The 26616-nt window shown below is 41.5% G+C and overlaps 1 protein-coding gene across 11 annotated transcripts in view; it reads left to right on the top strand.

Moving 5' to 3' along the window:
- The window catches only part of PTPRK (protein tyrosine phosphatase receptor type K), a 335265-nt gene that overhangs the window by 267276 nt on the left and 41373 nt on the right, over positions 1 to 26616 (top strand). For 7 of the 11 annotated variants that reach the window (XM_081187615.1, XM_081187614.1, XM_081187613.1 and 4 more), the window contains exon 14: positions 22482 to 22620. In XM_081187615.1, coding sequence (XP_081043741.1) covers positions 22482 to 22620 — 139 coding nt within the window. Of the gene's footprint in view, positions 1 to 22481; positions 22621 to 23865; positions 23908 to 26616 lie in introns of all 11 variants that reach the window. The other 4 variants (XM_081187606.1, XM_081187611.1, XM_081187608.1 and 1 more) reach the window with 2 other exon arrangements.

Here is a 26616-nt window from a genome sequence, read left to right as displayed (position 1 = left end):
AAAGAACTGACATGTTAGAAGACATGTTTCTAAGGGGTTGGTAGGTTCCATTTCATGTGATGAGCCGGAGAATTAGGCAGCTGTATAACTTCTAAGAGAGAAATTATTTGAGGCAGCAGGACAGCACTGCAGTGTGGTATAACATGACAGTTTGTGATGTTCCCCTGTCATTTTGGTTCCATCTTAAGCTAGTATAAGCAGTAGGACAGTACTGCATTTTTCTACTCTTGTTAGGGCTGATCATGTAGCTATTTCTTGTTTTTAAATGGCCTTTTTAAAAATAAGAATGGAAAACTGAATAACATATGGATCCAAAGGAAATGGATAGCTCACAGGCAGGTTTATCCTTATACAACATCTTAATTTTTAAAAGTTGCATCTTCAGATAAAAACTTAGAACTCATGGTCTTGTCTTCTGCTTTGTGTTTACAGCACTCATTACTGAGTTCATTTTATAGAATGATTAGACAGAATTAGATGCTGCATTCAAGCAGAGAAAACATGGAGGAGTACTATTAAATAATCAAATAGTACTTGTCACATCTTGGTGTGCACTCATTCTATGCATTTGTAGATATAATCAGCAACTGTCTCCAGGAAAAGAGCAAAGTATTCCAGATTTGCTAACAGAGATGAGAAAGATTTCTAGAATAAATGCTTAAGGGAAGGGTAACTTATTGTGTAACCAATGTACAATTTTTTTTTACTATAACTTCAAAGTTATAGTAAACTCCTGTATGTGAGCATGTTTTTAAGTTAGTATTCATTACCCTTTCATCTGCCCCAGTTGCAACAATCATTTCTGTCCTGTATCGGACTGTACAGCCACAGCAGGTAGCTTCCAGCAGTTTGACTTCACCTTCAAAGGCCCACTCCTCTATTGTCTCCTGAGACAGATGGATGCTAGCCAACCTAATGAAAACCCTGGGTTGTTATTCAGTATTACTATAGCCAGTTGCCAATGAAGGTGTGTTCCTAAAGTAAGATTCAAACGACACCACAGAAATCCCAGCTCACTGTCCATTAATCTACACCAGCTTTTATTTGGAAAGTGAGCTGGTCCAGACGTATCATAGCTTAGATGTGAAAGAGCCTTGTGCACATATTCACACATGCAGCTCCTTCACATGAGTTTTGATCAAATTGGATCAAATTTTCTGATTTATCCATACCCAAAAAGTATGGTTAGCAGAATTTGAACAAATTAGGACATTAAACTAATTTTAATATCTGGACTTGTTCCAAAGCTAGTAATCATAGGTTCCCAGATTGGCTGAAATGAAATCCATGGTTAATTGTAGACTTCCTGTTTTGTTTGCTTGCAAAGAAGCTGTGTACACAAATAAACAGCTTGTTCATATACAGTGGTACCTTGGTTCTTGAACTTAATCCGTTCTTGGAGTCTGTTCGACTCCCGAAACCGTTCAAAAACCAAGACACGGCTTCCGATTGGCTGCAGGAGCTTCCTGCACTCAAGCAGAAGCTGCATCGGACATTCAGCTTCCGAAAAGCGTTCACAAACTGGAAAGCTTACTTCCGGGTTTACGGCATTTGGGAGCCAATTTGTTTGGGAGAGAAGCCATTCAAGTACCAAGGTATTGGTTTTTAAATCCAAGATAGGATCATTGAAATGTATAGACCTGAAGCATTAGCTACCCACCCCAACCATCATGTTAAAGATTCTGTTGTGAAGGCTATAAAACAAACAAACCAAAGTCATCATCTTGGACTTGTATAATACCATAATCTTGTCCAGAGGAAACCACTGCTGATATCCAGATACAAGTGTGGGATAACAGCATGTTACCACCTCTTTATTTAGGATTTTACAGATAAGACACACACACAAAAAGTTTCCATTTTCTGTTTAATGGCTTGGAACTGGAAAGAGTCAGAGTCAAATCCAAATTCCCACCTCCCAAGCCAAACTCACAAGGTAACCTGGCTGTAATGCCTATCTCCTAGCCTAATACATCATACGGTGTTATTTTGAGGATACAGTACAGAGAAGTGGCGGGGTATAAACATGATAAAAAATGGGTGGTCTTTTTTGTAGAACAGAACTAATTCATAGAGCAGGTTGATCCTGATCATCCCCCTGCTCTTCCAAGATTAGTTACAATAACACTTTCCTGCAGAGCCTCCAAACCTTTCAGTATAAGAGTTTGCAGTGAATTGCATTTTGGGGGGTATTTTTTTCATAGCAAGCTGCTCTTGGCAATTCAAGGTTCCTTTCTATGGACACCTACGGCAAATTTTAAATTACTTAATACCTCTGAGGCTTGGAGCATTGCCCAGAGTGGGAAAAATGAAATCAAATTATTCTGATAAACACATCACATAATCACAAGCAATAAAGAGCAAAGACCAGAAATCATTTTGCAGGCTACTTTGGCAACTTTCCCAAACTCTGCAATAGGCTTGTTCCCTTCTCTAATACAATTTACAAGCCTGTCCGTCAGCCAGCGGTGAGCCACTTAATGTTTCCAGATAACTCTAATTGCATTACATTTTAAGGGTGGTTACATATAAACACAGAAGTAATTTTATGTTCTTGGGCCCTTCCCCAAATGCTTTTTTTGTCACTGTTGTACATATTTAAGTGTGGCTCAGAACCTAGAGCTGTTTCATAAGACACAGTGCATGTTGACAGAGTGAAATAACTTCTCTAAGAAGTTTTCATATGGAAAAGTTTTTAAAATAATGTGGTGACACCCAGCCATGAATGGATAGCCTTGTTTTTAAAATATGCATGGTTTTTGAAAAGGCACAAATTCCTTTCTAAAATCTAAATTCATTTTCAAGCCCAAACAATAAGCAATAGAACCTACTTTTCACATGCTGTTGCAAGTTTGTGCATAGGAAAGGAGCAGGGAGACTGGGATAGCCGTTTGACAGAGGACAGTCCTCTGTTTAAAAGAGTCTCTGTTTGAATGGCTATCTGAACCAAGTCCATAGATAAAGAACTGCCCATAAACTGCCCATAAGCAATGGACACCTGGACAATAGACAGCAAGCACACAGGTTGCAGTCTTTCTCACTATGGTGAGATCTGTTTATGGGGTAGGGACCATAAAGGCAGGCAAGGGACAAACGTTTTAAGAAATGTTTGTTAAGACCTTCCATATCAAGGAAAAATGAGCAAACAAAAAAACACACAAAAACACACCAGTAAAAACTCAACACATACATTACCGATACATTTGGTTACAACAAACAGAAGAGCAAAACAAATAGGCAACAAAATCTCCCACAAATATACAATCCACAATGCACTAATAAACACTTAAGTGAAGCAATCAGGGAACCATCATAGAAATAAACAACTAGCCAAGCATAAAGAAAAGGGGGGAAATTAATTCAGTCACTCTATAATATTACTCTATAAAGTGTCATGAGTTGATGGAGGAAACCAATCATGCTATTTGACTGAAACATATTTAATAAAACAAACCATTTCCCACAAAACACTTTTTTTAATCCTTGAATTCTTCCTTCCCCTGAGTTGACAAGTACATTTTCCCATGAAGGTGACATCTGTTCCTGTTGTTATGGATACTTTTCAATTTGTGCAGCCAGTGGATGTAGATGGAATCCTTGAAGGAGTGGGGTCAACATGTTTGACTCTTTCATTTCTGGGCAAATAATAATAATAATACCCCGCCCATCTGACTGGGTTTCCCCAACCACTCTGGGTAGCTCCCAACAGATTAAAAACAGAATAAAACGTTAAAAAAATAAAACTTCCCTAAAATGGGATCTGGAGTGGGACTGGCCAAACAAGTGGAGGAAATGGTGAATATGTTCTTGAGGGAGTGTGTGGTGCCTATGAAGGAAGCAGTGGCATTTTTTAAACATCAGTAAAAGAATAGGCAGAATGAGTAGATACACTGAAACGCTGAGTTCATCTCTGTTTTGAGTTGAAAAAGACATTCATAACAGTTTTTGCTGTTAGTCTCATAGAACACCTCAATGTGTACTATGGCCTACAGTTTAAGAAACAACTACCATAGCTTCTTTTAAGAATGAAGGGCAAAATAAGAAGAATGAAAACCATGGCATTTTTTATCAGGATGTAGATTGTTCCACATTAGACTAATACATGTGGCCATTAGTTCTGAAGATACATTTTTTTGTTCTGAGGCTGCAGTAGGAGCTCTCCAAGCCAGGGCAGTTCAACATGCAACCTGTGGCAACATTTAACACACACACACACACACACACACACACACAATGTTAGAATTCTTGCTCACTGATTGCAATCATGGGATCGTTGTCTTTCACATGACGGTGTATGTTTTGACTTCACAAAGTGGGAAGTGACGGAGACAGGATGTTTGTGTTACTGTGTTCCTTGAAGTGGGACTGTTGTCCTTTGTTTTTTCTCTTTGCTGTCTGATGCTAGAGAGAGAAGGAGCCATGTTGCAGTGCTCCGTGTGTGTTGCTGAGGTCAAAGTGTGCCAATGTCTGTTGGCATCAGTTGCTGTGATGTTCAGACTGAAGAAAGCTTTTGAAGCTCCTGAACGATCGACCAGGAGGGAGAGAACATGTCAGTTGGGCATGTGTCTCTGCCAGGGTCCTACTCGAGTGTAGGAGCTCCTAACACACCACCCTTGTGCTGTCTTCCCAAAGCCAGGTGAGGTGCTGGGCTTTGGGAAGGAGGTGTGAGGGCTCTGACAGGGGCCTAGAGTTCTCCATCCTCCTTCCCAAAGCCTAGTTACCTCTTTCGCAGCTTTGAGGAGAAGGTGGGAGGGCTGTAGGACCCTGCCAAAGCCTCGCGCCTCCTTCCCAAAGCTCAGCATCTTACTTACCTGGCTTTGGGGTGTGTGTGTCAAATTTTGGTCTTGCTCCCCACCACCACACAACAAGACAGTGTGCGGCCCATGAGTTCCATGTCGAAGTACTCTTGCAGCCCACTTGATATGAGAAATTGGACCGCCCTGCTCTAAGCATACTCTGAAAAATCACATTTTTATGACATAGAGAGACCTACACTGTTCTTTGTGGTATCTGTTGGGCACCATATTAGTTCTGTTTGCAGGAAACTGTATCCTATTCTTTAGCCTGCTTCGCAATTCATTTTTTAATGAAGTTCTCTGAAACTTTATTGGTTTGCATCCCTGCAACTGTTTTTGCCTTTATTGGAACATAGTAAGCTTCCTGATACTGAGTCACACCATCAGGGCATGTAGGTCAGTATTGCTTACACAGGTTGGCAGAAGCTGCTCATGGTTTCAGGCAGAGGCATCTTCCAGCCCTACCTAGATGTCAGGGATTGAACCTGAGACCTTCTACAAACAGAGCAGAGGCTCTACCACTCAGCTATGGCACTTTCCCTGTTGTGACATTGGACTTGGTTATTTTCTTGCAAAATAGGCCTGACAGTAATGTTGTCAGTCAGGCTGTGCTTCTTATTTATGAAAGTACTTTTAATGAAGTTAGCACTAATCCTAAAATTATATGCTATTTCTTATCTGCTAGCTGTATAATTGGGCTGTGTAATTGCACACTTCTCAGTGAATTGTGCAAAAAGATCATCAGAGGAGTGGAGAAGTAGGTTTATAAAATACCTGATAAAGAGACTTCTATTAGAAATTAGGTTATGAGATACACAGTTCTCAACTTATTTTCAGTGTGGTTAAACATCTTTGAAGGCTAGTGTCAGTTTTCCCACAGGATATATAAAATATTGATGCACACTTTTATGTATGTTGTGACATGCCTTCTATGTGTTTCCCAGAAGAATTATATTCTTTGTGGATTTGTTTGTATTCAAAGAGCATCTACTTGAAACCAGATTTGTTTTTCATGCTCCCTAGAGGGAGTTGTTTACTAAAAATAAATGGCAAGTTTCATTTCCTGTATGTACTCCATTTGTATTTAACCAGTTAGATACACAAGTAGTATTAAGTGTCACACCAAGTTACAGATTACACTGAATAGCTGACATATAGATATATGGTGACAATTCATGTACATAGAATTCTCCTGACTGGAATGGCTTTGGCATTGATTTAGCTAGAGAAATGAATGAAGATCCATGATAAGAAATTCCATCCTTCATATTGACAGCCATCACATATTTGTGTAGGGATTGAAAAATAACGATCACTTCTTTTTAAAATAGTTGAGTCACATGTGTGAAAGGTGAATGAGTGAATAATTGGGTCAGTTTGTGTAGGCTGGGTAAATACGGGGTATTTACTTGGACTGTGTATTATCTGTATAGTCGTACCTTAGTTCTCAAACAGAATGTGTTGCGGGAGTCCATTTGACTCCTGGAACCATTTGAAAACCAAGGCACTGCTTCTGATTGGCTGCAGGAACATCGTGCAGCCAATTGGAAGCCACAGAAGCCACACCAGACGTTCGGCTTCCAAAAATTGTTCAAAAACTGGAACACTCACTTCTGCATTTCGATTGTTCGGGAGCCAATTTGTTCAGGAGCCAAGACCTTTGAGATCCAAGGTACGACTGTACATTGAAAGCCTTGGGGCTATGTTCATGGCACCTGAAGCTAGTATGAATAAACTTAAATGATATTTCTTTCTCTCGTTTCTCTTTAATGGTATTAGACTATGAATGGGTCTTTGGTTTAATTCAAGCCTGAGCAGTATGAGGATTACACCCAACCATGTGCATATTTCATCTCTTTGTGCGCTTTATCGTGATGATACAAATTTATAAATCTTTAATGCTCTTAATGCTAACCCATATGTTGTGTAGAAATCCCCAGAAATCTGCAAAACTGGGAATCAAGAAGATACTAATAGGCTCAGAAAGCTGAATGCAGTCCTAAACCATTCAAGCAGCTAAAGATTTGTCAACCACAATCCTAATACTCCTGTCCTCTAACATAACAAATGCTGGCTTCTCCAACTCATCCCATTATATCCTGGGTATCTTAAATCATTTTACCGACCGCTTCCTCTCACTGCCCGCCCTCCCCCTTCTCAATCCAGCTCCTAGATTGAAAGTGTAGCTGTGGCATCTGTGCTATTGCCCCAAGTGCTCTCCTTATGTGCTACAATCAGCAAAGCTTTTTCTTAGATTTATGCTTCTGGGCATATGGACAACTGGAAGTCATTTAGCGACACAACAACATCCTCATTTCTTTAATATATTATCCTTATCCACAAGCTTCAGTTTCGAAAGCTGTTGGTGTCTCCCTTTTTTGAGCTTACATCTATGAGGATATATTTTTAGTGTGGTGTCAAAAGTGACGTTGAATGTAATCAAAAGTACATTCATAAACAGAAAAGTGTTTATAACTGGCTAAATGTTGCAGTGGGAAGAAAAGAAGCCAGTAATTAATTATTCTAGTGGTGAGAATATATGCTTCCCATTAAAACTCTTCATCTACACAGAGCTGCTAATAGTGATCTGTTTGCTAGGCTCAAGGCACTTTTTCCTCCCCCCCCTTTTGTTTCTTTAGAGCCACATTTCAAATCCAGAGGATTTACATGTATGCACCATTAGTAGTTTTGACACAACTTTAATCTTCTTCAATGCAATTTAAACTTCCATTACTTTATCCTTTGTTTGGTAGATTTAAGTTAAAGTGGAGGGATTTCATGTTGTTGTTTTCATTGTTGCTTTTAAATTGCATTCTTCAAAGTGCTATAGGCCAGTTGCAAACATTCCCTTCCTTGGCAAGTGGTTGTTAGCCAGTTCTAGGTCCCTTCTAGATCCAAAGCAAGGTAACAGCTTTGGTTACCCTGTGATATGAGAGAGGGACAAGGGGAATGCATCTCACTTGATTTACTTGACCTCTCAGCTACTTTCATTACTATCAACCATAGTACCTTTCTAGATAGGCAATCAGAGTTGGGGATTGAAGGACCTACACTGTAATGGTTCTGCTCTTACTGGATGGCCAGTTTCAGAAGGAGGTGCCAGATGAGTGCTTTGGTACACTAGTGGACTGGATGAGATCCAATAGACTAAGACTCAGTCCAGATAATATTGAGGTGTTTTGTGTGTGTCCCCCCCCCCCAAAGCTGTGTGGTGTTCAGGCTTTTTTGCAGGAAGTTGCACTCACAATAAATGATTATGTTTGCAGTTCAGAGGTGCTAATACATGGGAAGGCAAACTAAGGCCCGGGGGCCAGATCCGGCCCAATCACCTTCTAAATCCGGCCCATGGACAGTCCAGGAATCAGCGTGTTTTTAGATTAGTAGAATGTGTCCTTTTGTTTAAAATGCATCTCTGGGTTATTTGTGGGGCCTGCCAGTTGTTTTTACATGAATAGAATGTGTGCTTTTATTTAAAATGCATCTCTGGGCTATTTGTGGGGCATAAGAATTCATTCATCCCCCCCCCCATATATAGTCCGGCCCCCCACAAGGTCTGAGGGACAGTGGACTGGCCCCCTGCTGAAACCCTTTGGTGACCCCTGTGCTAATAAGTCCAGCATTCTCAGTGGAGGCGTTTGGAGATCTTCATATGCAAATGTACAGTCAACTCACAACTTGTACGCATTTCACTTGTGCGCTCACAGCTTTACACACTTGGCAGCCAGCCAGCCGTGATGGCACAAATTAAACACACACAAGGCAGAGAGCTTAAAAGCTCTTCCTGTGCTGGGTTGTCCTGCTGTGGAGAGAGTTTTCAAGATCTATGCCTTGCTTACTAGGCTCTGGGAAGCTCCCGCGGGACATGTCCCAGAGCTGGTAAGCAAGGCAGAAAACTTAAAAGCTCTCCACCTTGCATGTGGGGTGAGACCCACTTGATAAACTGGCTCCAGAAAGGTAGGGGTGATTATGCGGGGACATTTACAGGGTTGATTTGGCTGCACACAATTTCACCTATATGTGCAATCCCCACAACCTAACCCCTGCACAAATTGTAAGTCATCTGTATTGCAACACTGATTTTGGCCAGGAATCCCCCCCCCTATATTGTGATCTGACAGCCATTCAGGCTGGATGACTCCTTAGGCCAAAATTATACTTTTTCTGTGCACTATTTCTTTGTTCCATTTTGGTGTGGTAAACTCACCATGATGTGACTATTCAAAATCAATGTCAAGGCTTATTCCATGATAAATTTCCGTTTCTTCGATAATCACCAGTTCTTGACAAACTACTGGAAGCTAAAATTTTAAAGTGTATATGACATCTATGGGTCTCCAAAAAATTGGGAATGCAAAACTTGTGGCTTTACCATTTCAAAAGTGGTGAATGTGAGAACTGAGCTATACTTCCAAAGTAGGACCACATTATTCTCCGTTTACAGTGACTCTAGGATACAGAAACTAACCATGAGGAGCCACAGCCATGCCTATACTGGGCAAATTTTTAGAATCTATTTGTCATGTCCATCCATCCATGTTTAGATCCACACCTAAAAAGGGTGAATGCATAAAGAAGCAAGTCTCTATCCCATCCTTGAAAACAGCCATTTTAAGTAGGGAACTGCAATGAAGCCTGTACTTCCAACACAGGCTGTATGACTTATTATCTATAAGAAATACCTCAAAGTCATAATCAAACTCTGATAATACATATTTTATTACTGCCCATCTCAGGCATCCACCTTGTTTTGAAAACTTCTGAGTAAGAATTATTCATCTTGATTATTTGAAATAATGATATGTAGGATTTGGTACTATGAAGAAAACATTTTGCTTTTTTGTTTTTGTTTTCTTCAGCATTCTCTGAGGAAAACTTCCTGCAATTATTTATACAGTAGATGTTGGATGTGCAGTAACTAAATTTCCATTATGGAAGTGTTTTGCAGAGCCTGAAGTAATAGTTCCATTTGTTTTCTTCGTGTTATCCCATTTTCCTATTTTTCCTCTTAATTTAATCTTTCATCTTCACATAATTCATCACACTTCATTAGTTCCCTCAGAGAACAAGCTATTTTCCCCTTGCACTAGCTCTAGTAAATAGGAAGAAAATTAGATTTTTCGTACCTATCACATCCAAGCTTTTCCACTGTCCTGTGGAACTGACTGCATCCCCTCTGCAACGAATCAATCTTCTGTGGCGAAGTTAATGGATGACTTCCCAATTGCTTTATGTTAGTCTAATCAGATTTGCTATCTCTATCCATCAAGCTGCCTTTTTCGCTTCTTTCAAAGCTCTCCTAAATATGCCCTCCTCCTGTGAAGCAGTTCTTGGACCATCAATAGCTGCACTATATATATATTTTATAATACACTCTGTTATCATTCCCGCTACCATAATTTGAACTTTTTAATGCTTACTGCCCTGGAATCCATCTTTGAATTGAAGAAAGAGGAAAAAACTGCCACATAAATAAATACTATGCAAATCCCCACTGTTTAGTACACACTGCCATATTTTTAATAGCTCTCCTGCTTACAGAGTCTGCAGACCATTTGTTTAGACAGGGCGCATGCAACTTTAGCATTTGGAAGATGGTTTTGCTTGATTCACAGTACGTTGCCTTCTCCATTGTTGGCCTGGCAGTTATCCTAACTTCATAGTTTACAAGTGTTCATCCAAGTAGTCTGCTTTTGCAAGCTCTTCAACCTCATCTCTCCCACCACCACACACACCTTTCTCTGTGCCACCTTGAACTCTTTGACTCACCCCTAGAATCCTAAGCCCCGCTTGATTACTGTGCCTTACAGCTGCTAATATGACCCCTGCCCTTTGATTGATTTAGAGCTTGTAGTTTATACTTCAGCTCTCCAGGTGTAAAAATCAGTGTTTCTCCTTGCCTTGCCCTTTTCTTCACCCAGTTCTCCAATTATTGGAACAGTTGTTCAGCAGCTACCTACCTGTGACCTAGTAGTGACCTACCGTCAAGACCACCGACCAGGAACTTGTGCTTGGGGAGGAACTAAAAGAAAAATGTGAGAACCACCGTCCTTAGTGTTAATTAAGACTGAATGGAAATGTTGGCTTGTTTTTATTGTTTCTAGGAGCTATACAACATTTTTGAAAAGACAAAACAAACATGCAATTGCTGCCTGCAAAATTACAATCCAATAGGCGTGATAGAAAAGGAAGAAAGGGCTGCAAGAGAATGAACAAAAAATAAAATACAGGGTTGTATTTGACATAGCACTAAGGTCCACATAGCACAATTGGTTAGAGAGCATGGTGCTGATAATGCCACGGTTGAAGGTTCAATCCCCATATGGGATAGCTGCATATTCATGCATTGAAGGGAGCTGGACCAGATGATCCTCAGGGTCCCTTCCAACTCTGCAATTCTATGATTCTATTAGATGGTTCCATCAGCACAAGCATTTCTTCTTGTCTGATGGAACCATCTCCCCGCTGTTTTTGGTGGTTCTCTACAGTTGTCTACGAAGGAAATTTGGAGAGGGCACAGAAGGGCACCTGAGCAGAGGCAGGGGAGTCCCATTGCACTAGCAGGAGTCCATTTGCTGGCTTCTACTAGTTCAACAAGTTGGTTGAATACAACCCCAGTTTCTGACCTTCTTCGCACAGTAACTGCTTCAAACATCAACTGAGATCCTGTTCAGTGGCTTCTTCCTATGCTGTAGTTGAAAACCAAGGTCTATTATTTGATTACTGATGTAAACCTCCAAAATGTATTTTGTATAGTTAAGTTTTTACCTCTATCTTCAGTACATTTTATTGCTATGGCTAGTGGCTGATGGGTTAAACCACGCTGCTAGTGGCTAGTGCTGGCTAGTGGCTGATGGGTTAAACGCAGGTGGCGCTGTGGGTTAAACCACAGAGCCTAGGACTTGCCAATCAGAAGGTTGGCAGTTCGAATCCCCATGACGGGGTGAGCTCCCATTGCTTGGTCCCTTCTCCTGCCTACCTAGCAGTTCGAAAGCACATCAAAGTGCAAGTAGATAAATAGGTACCGCTCCAGCAGGAAGGTAAACGGCATTTCCGTGCGCTGCTCTGGTTCGCTAGAAGTAGCTTAGTCATGCTGGCCACATGACCTGGAAGCTGTACGCCGGCTCCCTCGGCCAATAAAGCTAGATGAGCGCTGCAACCCCAGAGTCGGTCACGACTGGACCTAATGGTCAGGGGTCCTTTACCTTTAGTGGCTGATGCAAATAAAGATTATTCTGATCTGACTAAGGTGAGGTCAAGCTGATTTCTGTATCTGAAATAATATTCAAAATACTCAAAATTGTTAATTAACCTAATGATTGTTGTCTATGGTTGGTTGGTTTTACTTTAAAAAAAAAGTACAGTTTTTGTACTTTCAACATACCCTGGGACCTTATAATGAAGGGTAGGTAAGAAATCTTACCACCTCCACCACCATTATCTAATATTACCTAACTAATTATTGGAATTATTTTGACAGTACAGTATACATTAATACATAAAATGTTAACTTCCAGCAAGAATATGTGAGAGGAACACAATTCATGCACAGCAATAGCTAGCACAAAAAAATTGAAAGCCAGATTTCAGTCAGCCGAGAGCTTTAATTAGTGTGGGAATTGGATAAGGTTATAGAATATGACAGTGTTATAGGAAGCAAATGAGTAGTGATCACCAGGGATGATTAGACAGTTGGCAGTGATAAAATGGCAGGGTTTACATGTCTCTTTATCTGACAATCAAGCCATGGAGGAAGCCCAGTTTGAATACATTGGTACCTCTGGTTACAAACTTAATTCATTCCAGAGGTCCGTTCTTAACCTGAAACTGTTCTTAACCTGAGATACCACTTTAGCTAATGGGGCCTTCTGCTGCCACTGCTCCGCCAGTGCATGATTTCTGTTCTCATCCTGGGGTAAAGTTCTTAACCCAAGGTACTATTTCTGGGTTAGCAGAGTCTGTAACCCGAAGTGTTTGTAACCCGACGTACCACTGTAATACCTGATAACTAAAATGATTGTTTAGTGTTGGATATTTCACAAGTCAAATATGAAAAGACCAATAGATCTGTCTCATTCCTCCACCTAAGTCTTTTTTGTTGTGGGGGGGGTAAATTTTACTGATATACTGGGTAGATGTGTCAGGCTACTTCAGAACTTAGGCATGACATGGCTCCTGGCGACATGTTATGAAGTGAAAACCACTCTGTGACTGGATCCACAGTGCTGCTGGCATCCACATACAACCTTTAGAAGCTGCAGCATGCACATGCAGCCTCTGCTCACAGTTCTGTATCTATGAGCAGCACATTCTTCTGTTTAAATCCATTCCACATCAAAACCACCATTTTTCTAGCTAGCCTATGTCTTCTCCCATTGAAGATCCTGCGTGTTAATTTGCAAACTGGACAGAGTGGAGGAAATTAGGAGCAGCACAATCTTGAACTGTGGTCACTATTTATGTGTTAACTCAAGGGGCAGCCAACATGGGGCAATGAATATTCCGTTAGACTGCAATTCCCATCATCCATGGCATTTGAAAATTCTGGACTGGTGGGATTTGGAGCCCAGCAACTTCTGGAGGGCATCACGTTGGCTTTCCACTGACTCACTGATTTGAGGCAAGATGGTCTAGTAGTTAGTGTGTTGCACTAGGACCTGGGAGACCAGGGTTCAAATCCCTGCTCAGCCATGAAACTGACTGGGTGACCTTATGCCAGTCACAGTCTTTCAGTCTAGCGCCTACCTCACAGGGTTGTTGTGAGGATAAAATAGGAGAAGAACTACAGCACCTTGAGCTCTTTGGAGGAAAGTTGAGGTATAACTGCAATAGTTTTTCTCTTTCAGCATTTTAGCTGTCATGTATTGATAATTATTGGTTATGTTTCTAACATCTGGAATGTTATAAAGAGCAGAAGTTTTGTTTTCATTTTTCTTAGTTTGCAGCAGTTAATGTATCATCGGTTTCAATTGTTTGTAGCCCTGCCATGAAACATAATCTATTTTGTCCTAAACATATCTTTAAAATCAGCTGGTCTTGGTTGATAATAACATTTTAAAATTTTAAACTAATTGGAGTTTAGCACTGTATGGTGTAATCCATCTTTAATGTCTGCCTAATATTGTAATATTCAAGCAGACCCTGCAAGATTGCTTGCCAACATTTCTGTGTATTTTAGACAGGCATAATGTTTCACAGTGGTTTGAGTACAGCTGTGTATGTAGTTTCTACATTTTAATGAAAGGCTTGTGGTTTTCAGTTATCAACCCATAGCATTATGAATAATCATGCCTGTTGAATATAAAACCTAAGTTTATTTGGAATGAAAGCCAACTCTGGGCAATATGTTTGGATCTGAACAACTAAATCAGTCAATTTCAGTGGTGTCAAAAAATGGAGAGCTACCACTGATCATTCCTTGTGGGAGCAAACACCTTGTTTATAAACATATTAATCTGAAACACCAGAGCCATTCAATAAATTATGAGAAATTATGGCATCACATGCCACCATGGCTAACACTGTAATATGTAGGAGCAACACTTTTTGAAAAACACTGTAAAAATATACCCAGTATTTGTGATTTGCAGAGGCTGACATGCACATATCAGTTGCATATCTTCAAGCTAGAATTGCCACCTTTGGTCAGGCAAACTAAAGGACAGGTTGGTAGGGTGGGGGGGAAGTTGAGGGGCTAGAAATTACCTTACTTTCCCTGGCGCAGAAATGACTTCAAAGCAATCCATTACAATGTCACACAGGTTTACATTATTCAATGAAAACAACAACAAAAGCACAATGATTTACAACTGTAAGAAAAATATGCACCTCTGCCTGTTCAACAACTCTCTTTCCCAATCCCTCCCTGCTCCCTATCGGTTGGGCGGACCAGGCCTGCTAAAACCTCCGTCTCCAACCCACCTGCTCTGCCCATGTAAAACTTCTTTTCCCCAGCTCTCCACCAGGGCTGTGCAACCCCCCTCACTTGCTCTCCGAGTCTGACCCACCCCCTTTGCCCGCGCAATAACTCTTTCTCTTCTGCAGCAGACCAGCCCCCTGCAACCCCCCCTCTCTCACTCTCCAACCCACCTGCTGCCCCTCCCCAACCCATGGAAAACCTGAGACTCCACCATAGCAGGCCCATGCTACATCGCTCTCCACAACCCACCCTTTGCCCATGCAAAAACTTCCTCAAACTCCTCCTCCCCGCCCCACCTCACCCTCTGCCTGCATTCTGTGATAACTCCTGCTCTCACTCTTGGCTCTTCTCCTCATGAACCCACCCTCTGCCCACACAAACTCCCGCTCAGGCTTTTGCTCTCCTCCTCCCAAGAGACCCACCTTCTGCCCACACAGTTTGAAGGAGGAGCTTAAATATATTAAAAATGTGTCCCTTTTAAAGTCCAAACAGGACAGGGGACACTTTTCTCCAAAAATGGTGGACATATTTTTCTTAGTACTGGTGGCAACCCTACCCTCAGCTCATCCCCCTCAGAGAGCCAGTGGTATCTTTATCTCACCATGGAAGTAACTTGAAGCCGATCTATTTGTGTTTCACTGTAGAATAAGTGTGTTTAGGATTGCAGTCTAAGGAACTGAATTTTGCTGTTACAGAAAATCACTTGGATTCTATTCTTAAATTTCTCTATTTTTTTAACCACAGCTCTCAAAATAAGATCTAATGTGATCATGCCTATAAGTGGCCACTCAGATCTGAAGCAAATCCTATTGATAGAAGGCATAATTTGTGTGTGTGTGTGTGTGTGTGTGTGTGTTAGTGTTACTGTAAATTAAGTATTGTGTATTTAAAAAGACAAAAACACCCAGAAAATAAGGAATTGGGTCTCTGATTGTTGATCAGCTTATATGTTTTCAACACCAGAGAAGATGTGATCATTCTGTATTTTCAAATTTAAAGAATATGGTTATTCATAGAGACATCCTCCTAGGTTTGATGTAATAGAATTACTGTCATTTCATAAATGAGGACATGTTGTGTCCTCATTTTAATCAGATCACAACTGGTTAAAATCCTTAAATCTTGATTTAAAGTGCAAAAGCTGTTTTTGTAATCTGGTTCACTTGGAACCATTCTGAAAATTATAGTTTCTATTTAATATAGCTTGCTTTGTTTTGCTCCTTTTTCCCTTTAAAGGCAATATGGAAAATTAGAAACATATTAATATCTGAATCTCAAGGTCCCCCAGAACTACATATAAACAAAAATGTAGCAGGAAACATGTTGATACAAGTTTTTATTGGTATAACCACTCTAGCTTTAAATATAATCTATTTTACTATACAAATAGTTATTGCTTAGAAGTTTCCTTATCCGCCTTCTACACTTTCCTAGTCCCTTTGTTTACTGTCCCATGCCAACAGTTCCCACCATCTAACACTGAGTTTGAGTGCTAGGAAGTCTTGTTATTGATGTATCTTTCATCAGTAGGCTGTATCCAGTGCTACTGCCCTGCTTCTACAACAGACCTAAAAAATCTAGTCCAGAGAGTTGGAGGACCCTCTGCAGCAAATTTGGGGGCAGAGAGCAGGGGGGGAGGAGAAGTAGGATACAACTGAATGCCCACCATTTTTGCCCACATGCCAGGGAGACACTGTCCCTCTTAATTCTTCTTGATCTCTTGGTGGTTTTGATACAATTGACAGTTGTATTCCTCTGCACCAGCTGTCCAAGTAGGATGGTCATTACTGCTTTGTGGTGTTTCTATTCCTACCTAGATCGCTTGGTGCTTGTGGGTGATGTTTGGCTCCAGAGAATCTTCACTGTGAGGTGTTGTAGGGCTCAGATTTATCCCCCATACTGCTCTAATATCTACATGAAACTGATGAATGGCGTCATCAAGAGTTTTGGGGCATGCTGTCACATTATGCTGATGATATGCAGCTCTGTGTTTTTTTTTACACCTGCAGGTTCAACAACACATGTACTCACTGTCTGGCCTCAGTAATGAGAGCCAATAAAGTGAAGCTGAATACAGATAAGACAGAGGCACTCTTAGTCCTATAGAGGCACTCTTATTCCTATGTTTTAGTAGTTCTACTCTTACATTGCAAGTCACTTTGAGGCAGTTTTGTGTCGATGATAGATAGATAGATAGATACAGTGAGGGGGGGGAGTATTTGATCCCCTGCTAAATTTGCCTGTTTGCCCTCTGATGAAGAAATGACTGGTCCATAATTTTAATGGTAGGTTTATTGTAGCTGTGAGAGACAGAATAACAACAGGAAAACCCCCAGAAACCCAGAAGACAAAAGTCAGAGATTGATGTGCAGTATAATGAGTGAAATAAGTATTTGATCCCCTATCAACCAGCCAGATGTCAGGCTACCTAGTATCTTCACTGTATGTAACGAGCTGAGATTAGAAGCACCTGCTGTAAGGGAGAGGTCTTACCTGTAATCCCAGCTCATTACAGTACCTGTACAAAAGACACCTGTCGACAGAAGCAATCAATCCAGCAGATTCCAAAGTAGCCACCATGACCAAGACCAAAGAGCTGTCCAAGGATGTCAGGGACAAGATTGTAGACCTGCACAAGGCTGGATTGGGCTACAAGACTATTGCCAAGCAGCTTGGTGACAAGGTGACAATAGTTGGTGCAATAATTTGCAAATGGAAGAAACACAAAATAACTGTCAGCCTCCCTCAGTCTGGGGCTCCATGCAAGATCTCATCTCGTGGAGTTGCAATGATCAGGAGAACGGTGATGAAGCAGCCCAGAACTACACGGGGGGAACTTGTCTGTCATCTCAGGGCAGCTGGGACCATAGTCACCATGAAAACAGTTGGTAACACACTATGCTGTGAAGGACTGAGATCTTGCAGAGCCTGCAAGGTCCCGTTGCTCAAGACAGCACATGTACAGGCCCGTCTGCAGTTTGCCAATGCACATCTGAATGACTCAGAGGAGATCTGAGTGAAAGTGTTGTAGTCAGATGAGACCAAAATCGAGCTCTTTGGCATCAACTCAACTCGCCCGCCGTGTTTGGAGGAGGAGGAATGCTGCCTACAACCCCAAGAGCACCATCCCCACCGTCAAACATGGAGGGGGACATATTATGCTTTGGGGGTGTTTTTCTGCTAAGGGGACAGGACACCTTCACTGCATCAAAGGGATGATGGATGGGACCATGTATCATCAAATCTTGGGTGAGACCTCCTACCCTCAGCCAGGGCATTGAAAATGGGTCGAGGATGGGTATTCCAGCATGACAATGACCCAAAACACACGGCCAAGGCAACAAAGGAGTGGCTCAAGAAGAAGCACAAGAAGGTCCTGGAGTGGCCTAGCCAGTCTCCAGACCTTAATCCCATTGAAAATCTGTGGAGGGAGCTGAAGGTTTGAGTAGCTACACATCAGCCTCGAAATCTTACTGACTTGGAGAGGATCTGCAAAGAGGAGTGGGACAAAATACCTCCTGAGATGTGTGCAAACCTGGTGGCCACCTACAAGAAACGTCTGACCTCTGTAATTGCCAACAAGGGTTTTGCCACCTAGTACTAAGTCATCTTTTGCAAAGGGATCAAATAGTTATTTCACTCATTATAATGCACATCAATCTCTGACTTTTGTCTTCTGGGTTTCTGGGGGTTTTCCTGTTGTTATTCTGACTCTCACAGCTACAATAAACCTACCATTAAAATTATGGACTGGTCATTTCTTCGTCAGAGGGCAAATGGGCAAATTTAGCAGGGGATCAAATACTTCCCCCCCCCTCACTGTAGATAGATAGGTAGATAGATAGATAGATAGATAGAGGATAGAGATGACCAGCCTAAACCTGAGGGTCCCTTGGGTTATTTAGTGATATATAAAATAACTGAATTGTGGGCATTGCGGTGGCCTGATGCTTATGGTGCAGTGGACAAATTCATGATGTAATTGCTATGAAGCTTTTCTCCAAATGTGATATATGAAGCTCTTTTCTAAAAAGGATGCCTTGCAGGTGATGAGCAATGTGTTAAATCAAATATGTCAGAATGATTTCTAGAAGAGACTTTAGTATGCTGGGGCACTACTCATCATGCCCTCACTGATTGTGTTAGGTCAGCAAGATCAGGAATCTGCAAACTAGTAGGTTTTAAAAGCCTGTTACTGGATGGATCATGAGACACTGAATCTCAGTGGTGTCATGTCACAGAAAATCATTTTAGCATTTAGAATGGTGGGAGAGAATATTACAAAGTATAATATATATTTAAATGCAATAGTATGACAGTCTGGGTAACTAACAAATTCACTATTTATTCCTTTGCGTGTCGAGGTCCCCAGGTCCACCCCAATAACTCACACATCACACAGAAGTTTTTGTTTAAGATTTTTGGCATAATTTTGGCCACAACTTTCTTAAAATACAAATTTGTGAGTGGTTGCGTAGGCATTGGTTGCGACTATCTGCCCCCACCATGGGGGACACACTGACATTCCGCACGATGCGAAAGTCAGAATAGGGGAATACACTTGGGGGTTACGCGGAGCAGGGAATCTGCCCTCACCCCAAATGCAACCAGGAGCCCCCTTGACAGAGTGGACAAGCAATAGTTAGCCCCCAATTCCTTTAACGGAATCCCTTGCAGCAGCAGCATTAGAGGGGCAGGCACAGCCAATCCATGCCCCTCAACCAACCAAACCATAAACCAATGCCTAACCGCGAACCTTACAAGTTGTGACGATTTGCTACGCAGTAGGCAAAAACCAAATGGCCCCAGCCAATCAGCCAGATGGACAAAATTCCTACCAGGCCCCCGCTCCAAAGCAGACGACCCCATGACAGGCATAGCAAGGTCAAAGCGAACAACCCTATTCTAGGGAGGGAGGGACGGGCAATCTGATGCACGGGCGAAAAGAGGAAGCTCTAGCCTCGTGCAAGGAGTTTTAGCATTTCTGGCTGTCAATCAAAAAATGGCAACATTAACTTCTTCCAAACAACAAGGGAAGCCCCAATTGTATCAGTGGCCAACAATCAATTAGCCCGCCCCCCAACTTTGGAGTGTCCTGGCAGTCCACACCGCAACACGTGCTCTCCATGAAGGAGAACACGCTTTGTCAAGTTGTGCACATTCTCCATGCCTTTAACTGAAAGCCAGAGTCTAGACACATTCTCCATTCAGTGCACATAAAACCTAACGTATACAATGCACTCAGAGAATGGTATGAGGGGAATCCTGTTCATGCATATGCTACCTGGGAGATCACTGGAGAACACAGCTCAATGAAACATTCCTCAAGCTATTAATGTTTAGCATTGTGTTGTAAACTTCTCTGAGGTCCTGAAACAAAAATTAAACTAATATATGTACTATTCTATTATAATTTTGTTAAAGGCCAGGCTTTCTTGGTTCTGGACCTAATTGCAAGTGCAGATCTACAAACATAGGTTTTCTCCTTACATTTGTATATTCACAATGCTGGTTGATGAACTTGTGGAGTTTGTGAATTATTAAAACTAATGGTGGCATTTTTAAAAAAATCTCCAAATCTACAGTGATGCTGGTCAAACAAGTGTTCTGAATACAGAATCCTCTAGAGACGCTCTGAAAGCTCTACCTGGATTTTACCTTACTCTTCCTTTAAGACAATCTCCATTGTGCATACAGTTCCTGCTTAACTGTACCACAGACAGAGCCATTGTTTACCCTCATCTTAATGCAAATAGTTCTGTTAACTATTCTAAAATACAGGATGTTCTCCGGGGATAATGACAATGTCTATGTTTGGATTTAATGACACAACCAAGGTCACATGAATGTCCTCAGGACAATGTGTTTCTTGCAGGGTAGTTATAAAGTGAAAATGCAGAACTAGTGCAGTGTTTAAAAATTCACATTATTCCAGGGTGCATTAGAGATTAAATGGAAATTGACATTTGAAGCAGCAAACAGCGGGGGTGAGGGGTGGGGAGGCATCAGCATATGAAGTTACAAGGCCACAACTTTATAAAAGTGAGATAAGCAAAGTGACTGCCTGAACACCTTGTCTGGCTCCGTAGGGTGAAGGTGGGGCCCTACAAACTCTGCTAACTCACTTGCACAGGCCAACCCTGGAAAGGTCTATACATGCTACTGCACCCAGTTGAATAATTTTGTTTCATTAGCTAACCTCAAATTCTAGTTTTAAGTGTAGGGGGAAACACACACTGTACCATCCGTAATTTTATTAACCCCCATGGTGTCCTTTCTCCAGCTGCTTCCCCTCCTCACTAAACCAAAAAGCCTCAGCTGTTGTGCCCTTTTTTCATAGGGAAGATGCTCTGGACGCCAGTAATTTTGGTTGCCCTTCTCAGAACATTTTTCAAACTCTACAATATATTTTTTTCAGTGTGGCAAGCAGCACTGTTTATCGTATTTCAAGTTTGCATAAGGGTGTTGTGATACTGGAAGTTTTAACTTCCAGTCCATCGTATTGTAATTCCTAGCATGGGATTTGCTTTTTTGTAGCTTCTGCGCACACAGGCTGAATTCAGACAACATTTTATTCCATTTCCTCAACATTTCTTTACCAATTTATTGGCTAGAGCAGTGTTTCCCAAACGTTTTTGGGCAACGGCACACCTGTTTACCCGAAAAAAATCTCGCGGCACACCACCATTGAAGCCCCGCCCCCGTGACGTCAGCGCGCAGCGTCGCGCCGGGAGGGACGCACAAGAGTGGAAGTTTCTTCCCTCCCCCTTGCCGGGGTGGGAGGAGGCAGCAGAGCGAGGGACGGCGGCAGCTGAGGCGGCGGCGGCGGCTGCTGTGGTGGTGGCGGCGATAGCGGGCGGAGGAGGGGGCGACGGCGGGGCTTGAGGAGCCGTCGCCGGGAGTTGCTGCTGCTGCTGCTGCCCGGACATGCCGGCCTCCTCCTCCTCCGCTGTCTCGCGCTCCTCCCTTTTGCGCGCGCTGCCCCGCCGCTCGGCACCACCACCGCGGAGCCGCCCCCGGCTCGACGCGGATCCTCGCCGCCGCCGCCTCTCGCCGCCCGACTCGCCCGCCTCCCTCCCACGGCACACCAGCCGATGTCTCACGGCACAGAAGTGTGCCGCGGAACACCGGTTGGGAAACACTGGGCTAGAGCAACATGGCTTAATCCACACTTTCTAGGCACAGGTCAGAGCGGTTTTCCATTCACGCTGCCACTTTCCTCTGGAAAACCTGCTGTTTACCACCAAAGTGGAACAAATGTCCATTCACAGAAAACCCAGCTGACATTTGTTCTGATTCAGCAGTAAACAGCTGGTTTTCCATGGGGAATGTGGACGAGCCCTTAGTGTTGTGTCCCAATATCCGGAGGATTGCATGAATGACACCCACCACATTCTCTTTTTGTTGTTGTTATTGTTTACATTTTCGTAGGCGAGAGAGTGCAAGACAAGACATGCAAGATAGACAAAGGAACACAGCAGAGAGAAGGGAAAGGGAAGGATAGGGAAAAGATGACTATGCATCTCAAAAGTGAACTAGTGAGTCCAATATTAAGAATCCCTTCAATAAGGCTGGAAGCCTATCCATCAGGTTTTCAAGTGGAAGATAGCAGGATTCAGTTCCCTTTCTTCAAAGCAGCTGATCAGTTAGCTTTTTAAAAGTGATCCTTGTGTGTGGCCCAGGTTAACATTCTGGGACTCCTTTTGATTGGGGCCATGATCTTCTCTGATCCGAGGAATTCAAATAACTTTTATTTCTTTTTCTCTCAGCAGCAGCAACAGAAGAACCAGAGGTAATTCCTGACCCAGCTAAGCAGACAGATCGTGTTGTGAAAATAGCAGGGATAAGTGCAGGAATTCTGGTCTTCATTCTCCTCCTTCTCCTTGTCATATTAATTGTCAAAAAAAGGTAGGTATCGTAAATTTGCCGTTTTCTTTTCATTGGGTGTTGTCAAGTAATCTAAAAGATTTTTTTTCACAGGACATTTCATGAAAACCTTTGTCAGGGACTACATTCTTATTCTGAAACTAAGACATATTGCAGAGTAGGGAACTAGTATTTTAGAGTAAATAGCAAACTTTCTGAAAAGTCCAAGGCTATTAAATGTATACAGACAATGGCATGTACAAAACATCGATGTAGTTGAAATAATTTTTCTTATTTACCTACTATCCTATTTCATAAGGTTTAAGGCAATATTGGTATTTGCATTGGCGCTAATGAGTCTGCTGTATCTAGCCAGATTGTCTTAGAAAAGATTGTATGAATTATGTCACCTTCATTACCACCTTTGAAAATATTAGAAGGCAATAGTTAAAATCACATCACATCACCATATTTTTTCCATTGAGTTATAAGTACACAAACCTTCAAATGCAAAAGTGTATTGGCAGGAGTCTGAACAAAAACACTTTTTTTCTTCGTAATCTCCAAAGGCATGAGGAAAAAAACCAATAGCACCATCTTCTGGAATAATAAAGAACTCAGGCAAAAAGGAATGATTGTAAAACTTCGCAGGGAATGGCTTACATGTTTCTTTTTAAATAACATTGAACTTTTAAGTGAAATATGATTAACTTTGTTAATCTGGCATAAACTTGCATAATCATCATCAATGGATTGTTAAGGTGCTAATAAGAAATGACCACATCCCTCTTTTCCTGCATTTTTTCTTCCTTTCAATCCCTTATGGATGCACAAACCTCAACATTTTAGAGTAAGACAGTTTGGAGATACGAAACTGCTTCTACTGAGTCAGTTTCCATCTCGCCCCAGCACTGATCGCTCTGAGAGGGCACAGGTCTTCAAGGTCACAGACCTTCCTCACCCAACCTGCAGTTCCTTAACTAGAGATGCTGGAAAATGAACCTGTGCTTTACCACTAACTATGGGCTGTTTTGGTTCAAAAATTTTGTGCATTGCAAAGAGTTTTCTCTTTTTCACAATTAAAAAACTCCGCGAGGTACAATTTTTTTGAAAGTACTTAGAACAAGGATAAATTTGTTTCTCTGTCATGTTGAAATGAAATAATTTTTCTATCCATTTTTACTAAGTAGAAAAAAATAGAATTGTACCTGAAAGTCATATGTGTCTAAATGGTTTCCATTAGATTTTTTTTTTAATTTTTTGCCTTTTTACAATTACCCCCTGGAGATATATAACATGGAGAAGAAACGTCTGCATTAGAAACCTTAGGTATGCTTATAGTGTTCTGTGTTAGTTAGATACATATGTGATTTTCCCAACAGTGCTTTCACTTTTTTTTTTCCTGTTGTGTACCTCTGTGCTTAAGAATAAACATAATACTGTAGGGCAATTCATATTAAAGTGGCAAAAAGCCCAACTTTATTAGGCATTCATGCAAACTAAGGTGCTGATTTTTAAAGTCCCAATCTCTGCTGAATCTAAAAATAATTTATTGTTAGGGTTGCAAAGATATTTCAGTAGGGAATGTCCTTAGAATGTAATTGAGCATGCAACTTCCCTTCAGGATTTGATGCTTACCTACTATCTCATCATATTAGGGGCAGGTATCTCATTATCATTTGTATGCATAGTAATGTTCCTATAGCTATCTGATATTCCCACACCAATTTCAGCATCTTCATATTGGTCCTCTCTTGCCCTTCCCATGCTTCCCCCATACTCTTGAAGTGCACACTGAGAGGGCTGTTATTTATATGACATAAAGATTAGGAGAGGGCAAAACATGGGGCACATGGACCCAGAATTACATGTTCAAAAACTGTGATCCTATGCACATTTGGACGGCAGTGTGACTTGTTTCCAAGTAGACACGGATAGTATTGCAGTGTAAGTGACCCATGGATTTATGTTATAATCTCAAGTTTCTTTAAACAGAATACATTTCTAGATCTTATAGTTTAAAAAATAGGCCTATATGCATGGGCCCAGCTGCTGGCACATAAGATGGAGGGATGTGTTACACAGGGCATTAAAAGGAATCAGGCTCACAGCTTTCCCTAGTAGGCATGGCATAGGAACTTCCCAAAGACTGGCTTGGGGAGTGATTGCAGAGTTCTTTGGGGCACTTCTGTTTGCCCAGCCTGTTCTACAGGTCCTCATGCCAGAATTCTCCAGAACTCTGGTTGAATTTCAGTAGTTATCAATTTAAATGCATTTGTTTTGTGTTTCAAGTGGGAAGAAACCTCAAAACTGTTATGGAATGCCATGTGTTGAAATCACAGTCTGTCAGCAACTGTAATTTCAAATCCCATTTTTTCCAGGGTGGGTGTCCTCATATACACACTTGCAAACACGTATTTCCGCATCTGAGGATAACTGTTGACAACACTATCAAAACTGTAGTTTCATCACCTGCTCAAGTTCACAGAAGTGAATTTCGATCTATTGAACCTGATTTTTATGACATTTTCATACATATGTGCCACAATGCCTAAGTGTTTTCCCAACTTGTTCATGCTGCAACATGAACAAGTTGGGTACACCTTGCAATGTAGGAACTTTCTGATAAACTCTGTTAATTTAGATATAAATGTCATGGCTATAAATCCTCCCGGGACACTGATTTAATTGGGTAGTCTTCCTGTTTGCCTGCAATTGATCCCTGGTCAATGAAGAGAGTGTTTCATACATAGACTACATCTATGGGTTCACAGAAGTGAATTTAAATATATCTGATATTGAATACACAGCTGTATTCTATAGGTTTTAAACTAAGATTCTTGCATTTGTTGGTAAATTAGACTCATCAATTTAAATCCATTTCAAAAAATAAAATAAAAAGACCGGCCAAACCAGAAAGTGGTACATGATGTAAATGATACTTGGTATTACAGCTGCAGGTGGTGCATAACATGCTAACCTCCTATTCCATATTCAAAATAGGCAAGAAATTAACTCAGTCACTGAGACTTCACTGGTTGGACATTTTTCAATATGACAACTTAATCAGGTGTCTCCTCTAATACTTAACGTCATTCGTTCCCTTTCTTCTTGTTTCCCACAATAGATGTGAGCCTTTGGGCAAGCGTCATTGAGGGTATTTCCTTAATCTTTGTTAATGCAGTACATTCCGAAGAGCCTAATGCAACTATATTGAAATATATTAGAGCTGGCTTAAAGGGACATTCACATTGCTATTTTTTGGCATGGTGTTTGGACATTAAAATGGTCTAGCACATCTTAAAGTTACATTATGCTTGCCAAATGAAATCCCCTTGGCTCTGGATGTTGGGAACTTCCCCATCAACACACACACAGAGAGAGAGAGAGAGAGAGAGAGAGAGAGAGAGAGAGAGAGAGAGAGAGAAGAGAGAGAGAGAGAGAGAGCTGCAGAAAGTATATTCAGACACACAGTAAAGAGGATTCACAGCCTAGTCTACTGTTCGTCTGAGCTTTTTGCCTTGATTGTTGGTAATTTCCCACTAATCTTCCTCCTTCCCAACTCAAGGGGTAAACTGAGTTGCAAAGGAGATAGATTAAGCACAGAAAAGCAAGTTGCAAATTTCTCTGCATGTTTGAGAGCAAAATTCTCAGCAGGCAGAGCTAGGTTGATCTCACGTGCCTAAATATAATAGGTATCTGACTCAGAGGCTTATAACCAGCCCAGATCCATGCCCCACCGAAAGCAGAGGGGGGAACCTGCGGTATTCCAGATGTTGCTCAATAACTCCCATCATACTTGACCACTGACCATGCTGGCTGGGGCTGATGGCCACAGGGTTCCTCACATCTGACAAAAAGCCTATGCTATAAGTGTGGTATACCATTTGTCTGAATTGTGTGGAAACCTTGCTACCCACTGTGACTTTTTGTCTTATTCAATCAAGATTTGTAAGCTTTTCTAGAATAGTAATACTGAGCCCAGTCCATATGAGTTACCAGTGTATGCACCCTTTCTCATCTTATGGTAGTTTCAGT

The sequence above is a fragment of the Podarcis bocagei genome (genome assembly GCF_964188305.1).
Source record: "Podarcis bocagei genome assembly, chromosome: 3".
NCBI classification, from domain to species: Eukaryota; Metazoa; Chordata; class Lepidosauria; order Squamata; family Lacertidae; genus Podarcis; species Podarcis bocagei.
Note: the sequence above shows the minus strand (reverse complement) of the source record. Positions and strands in the feature narration are given on the sequence as shown.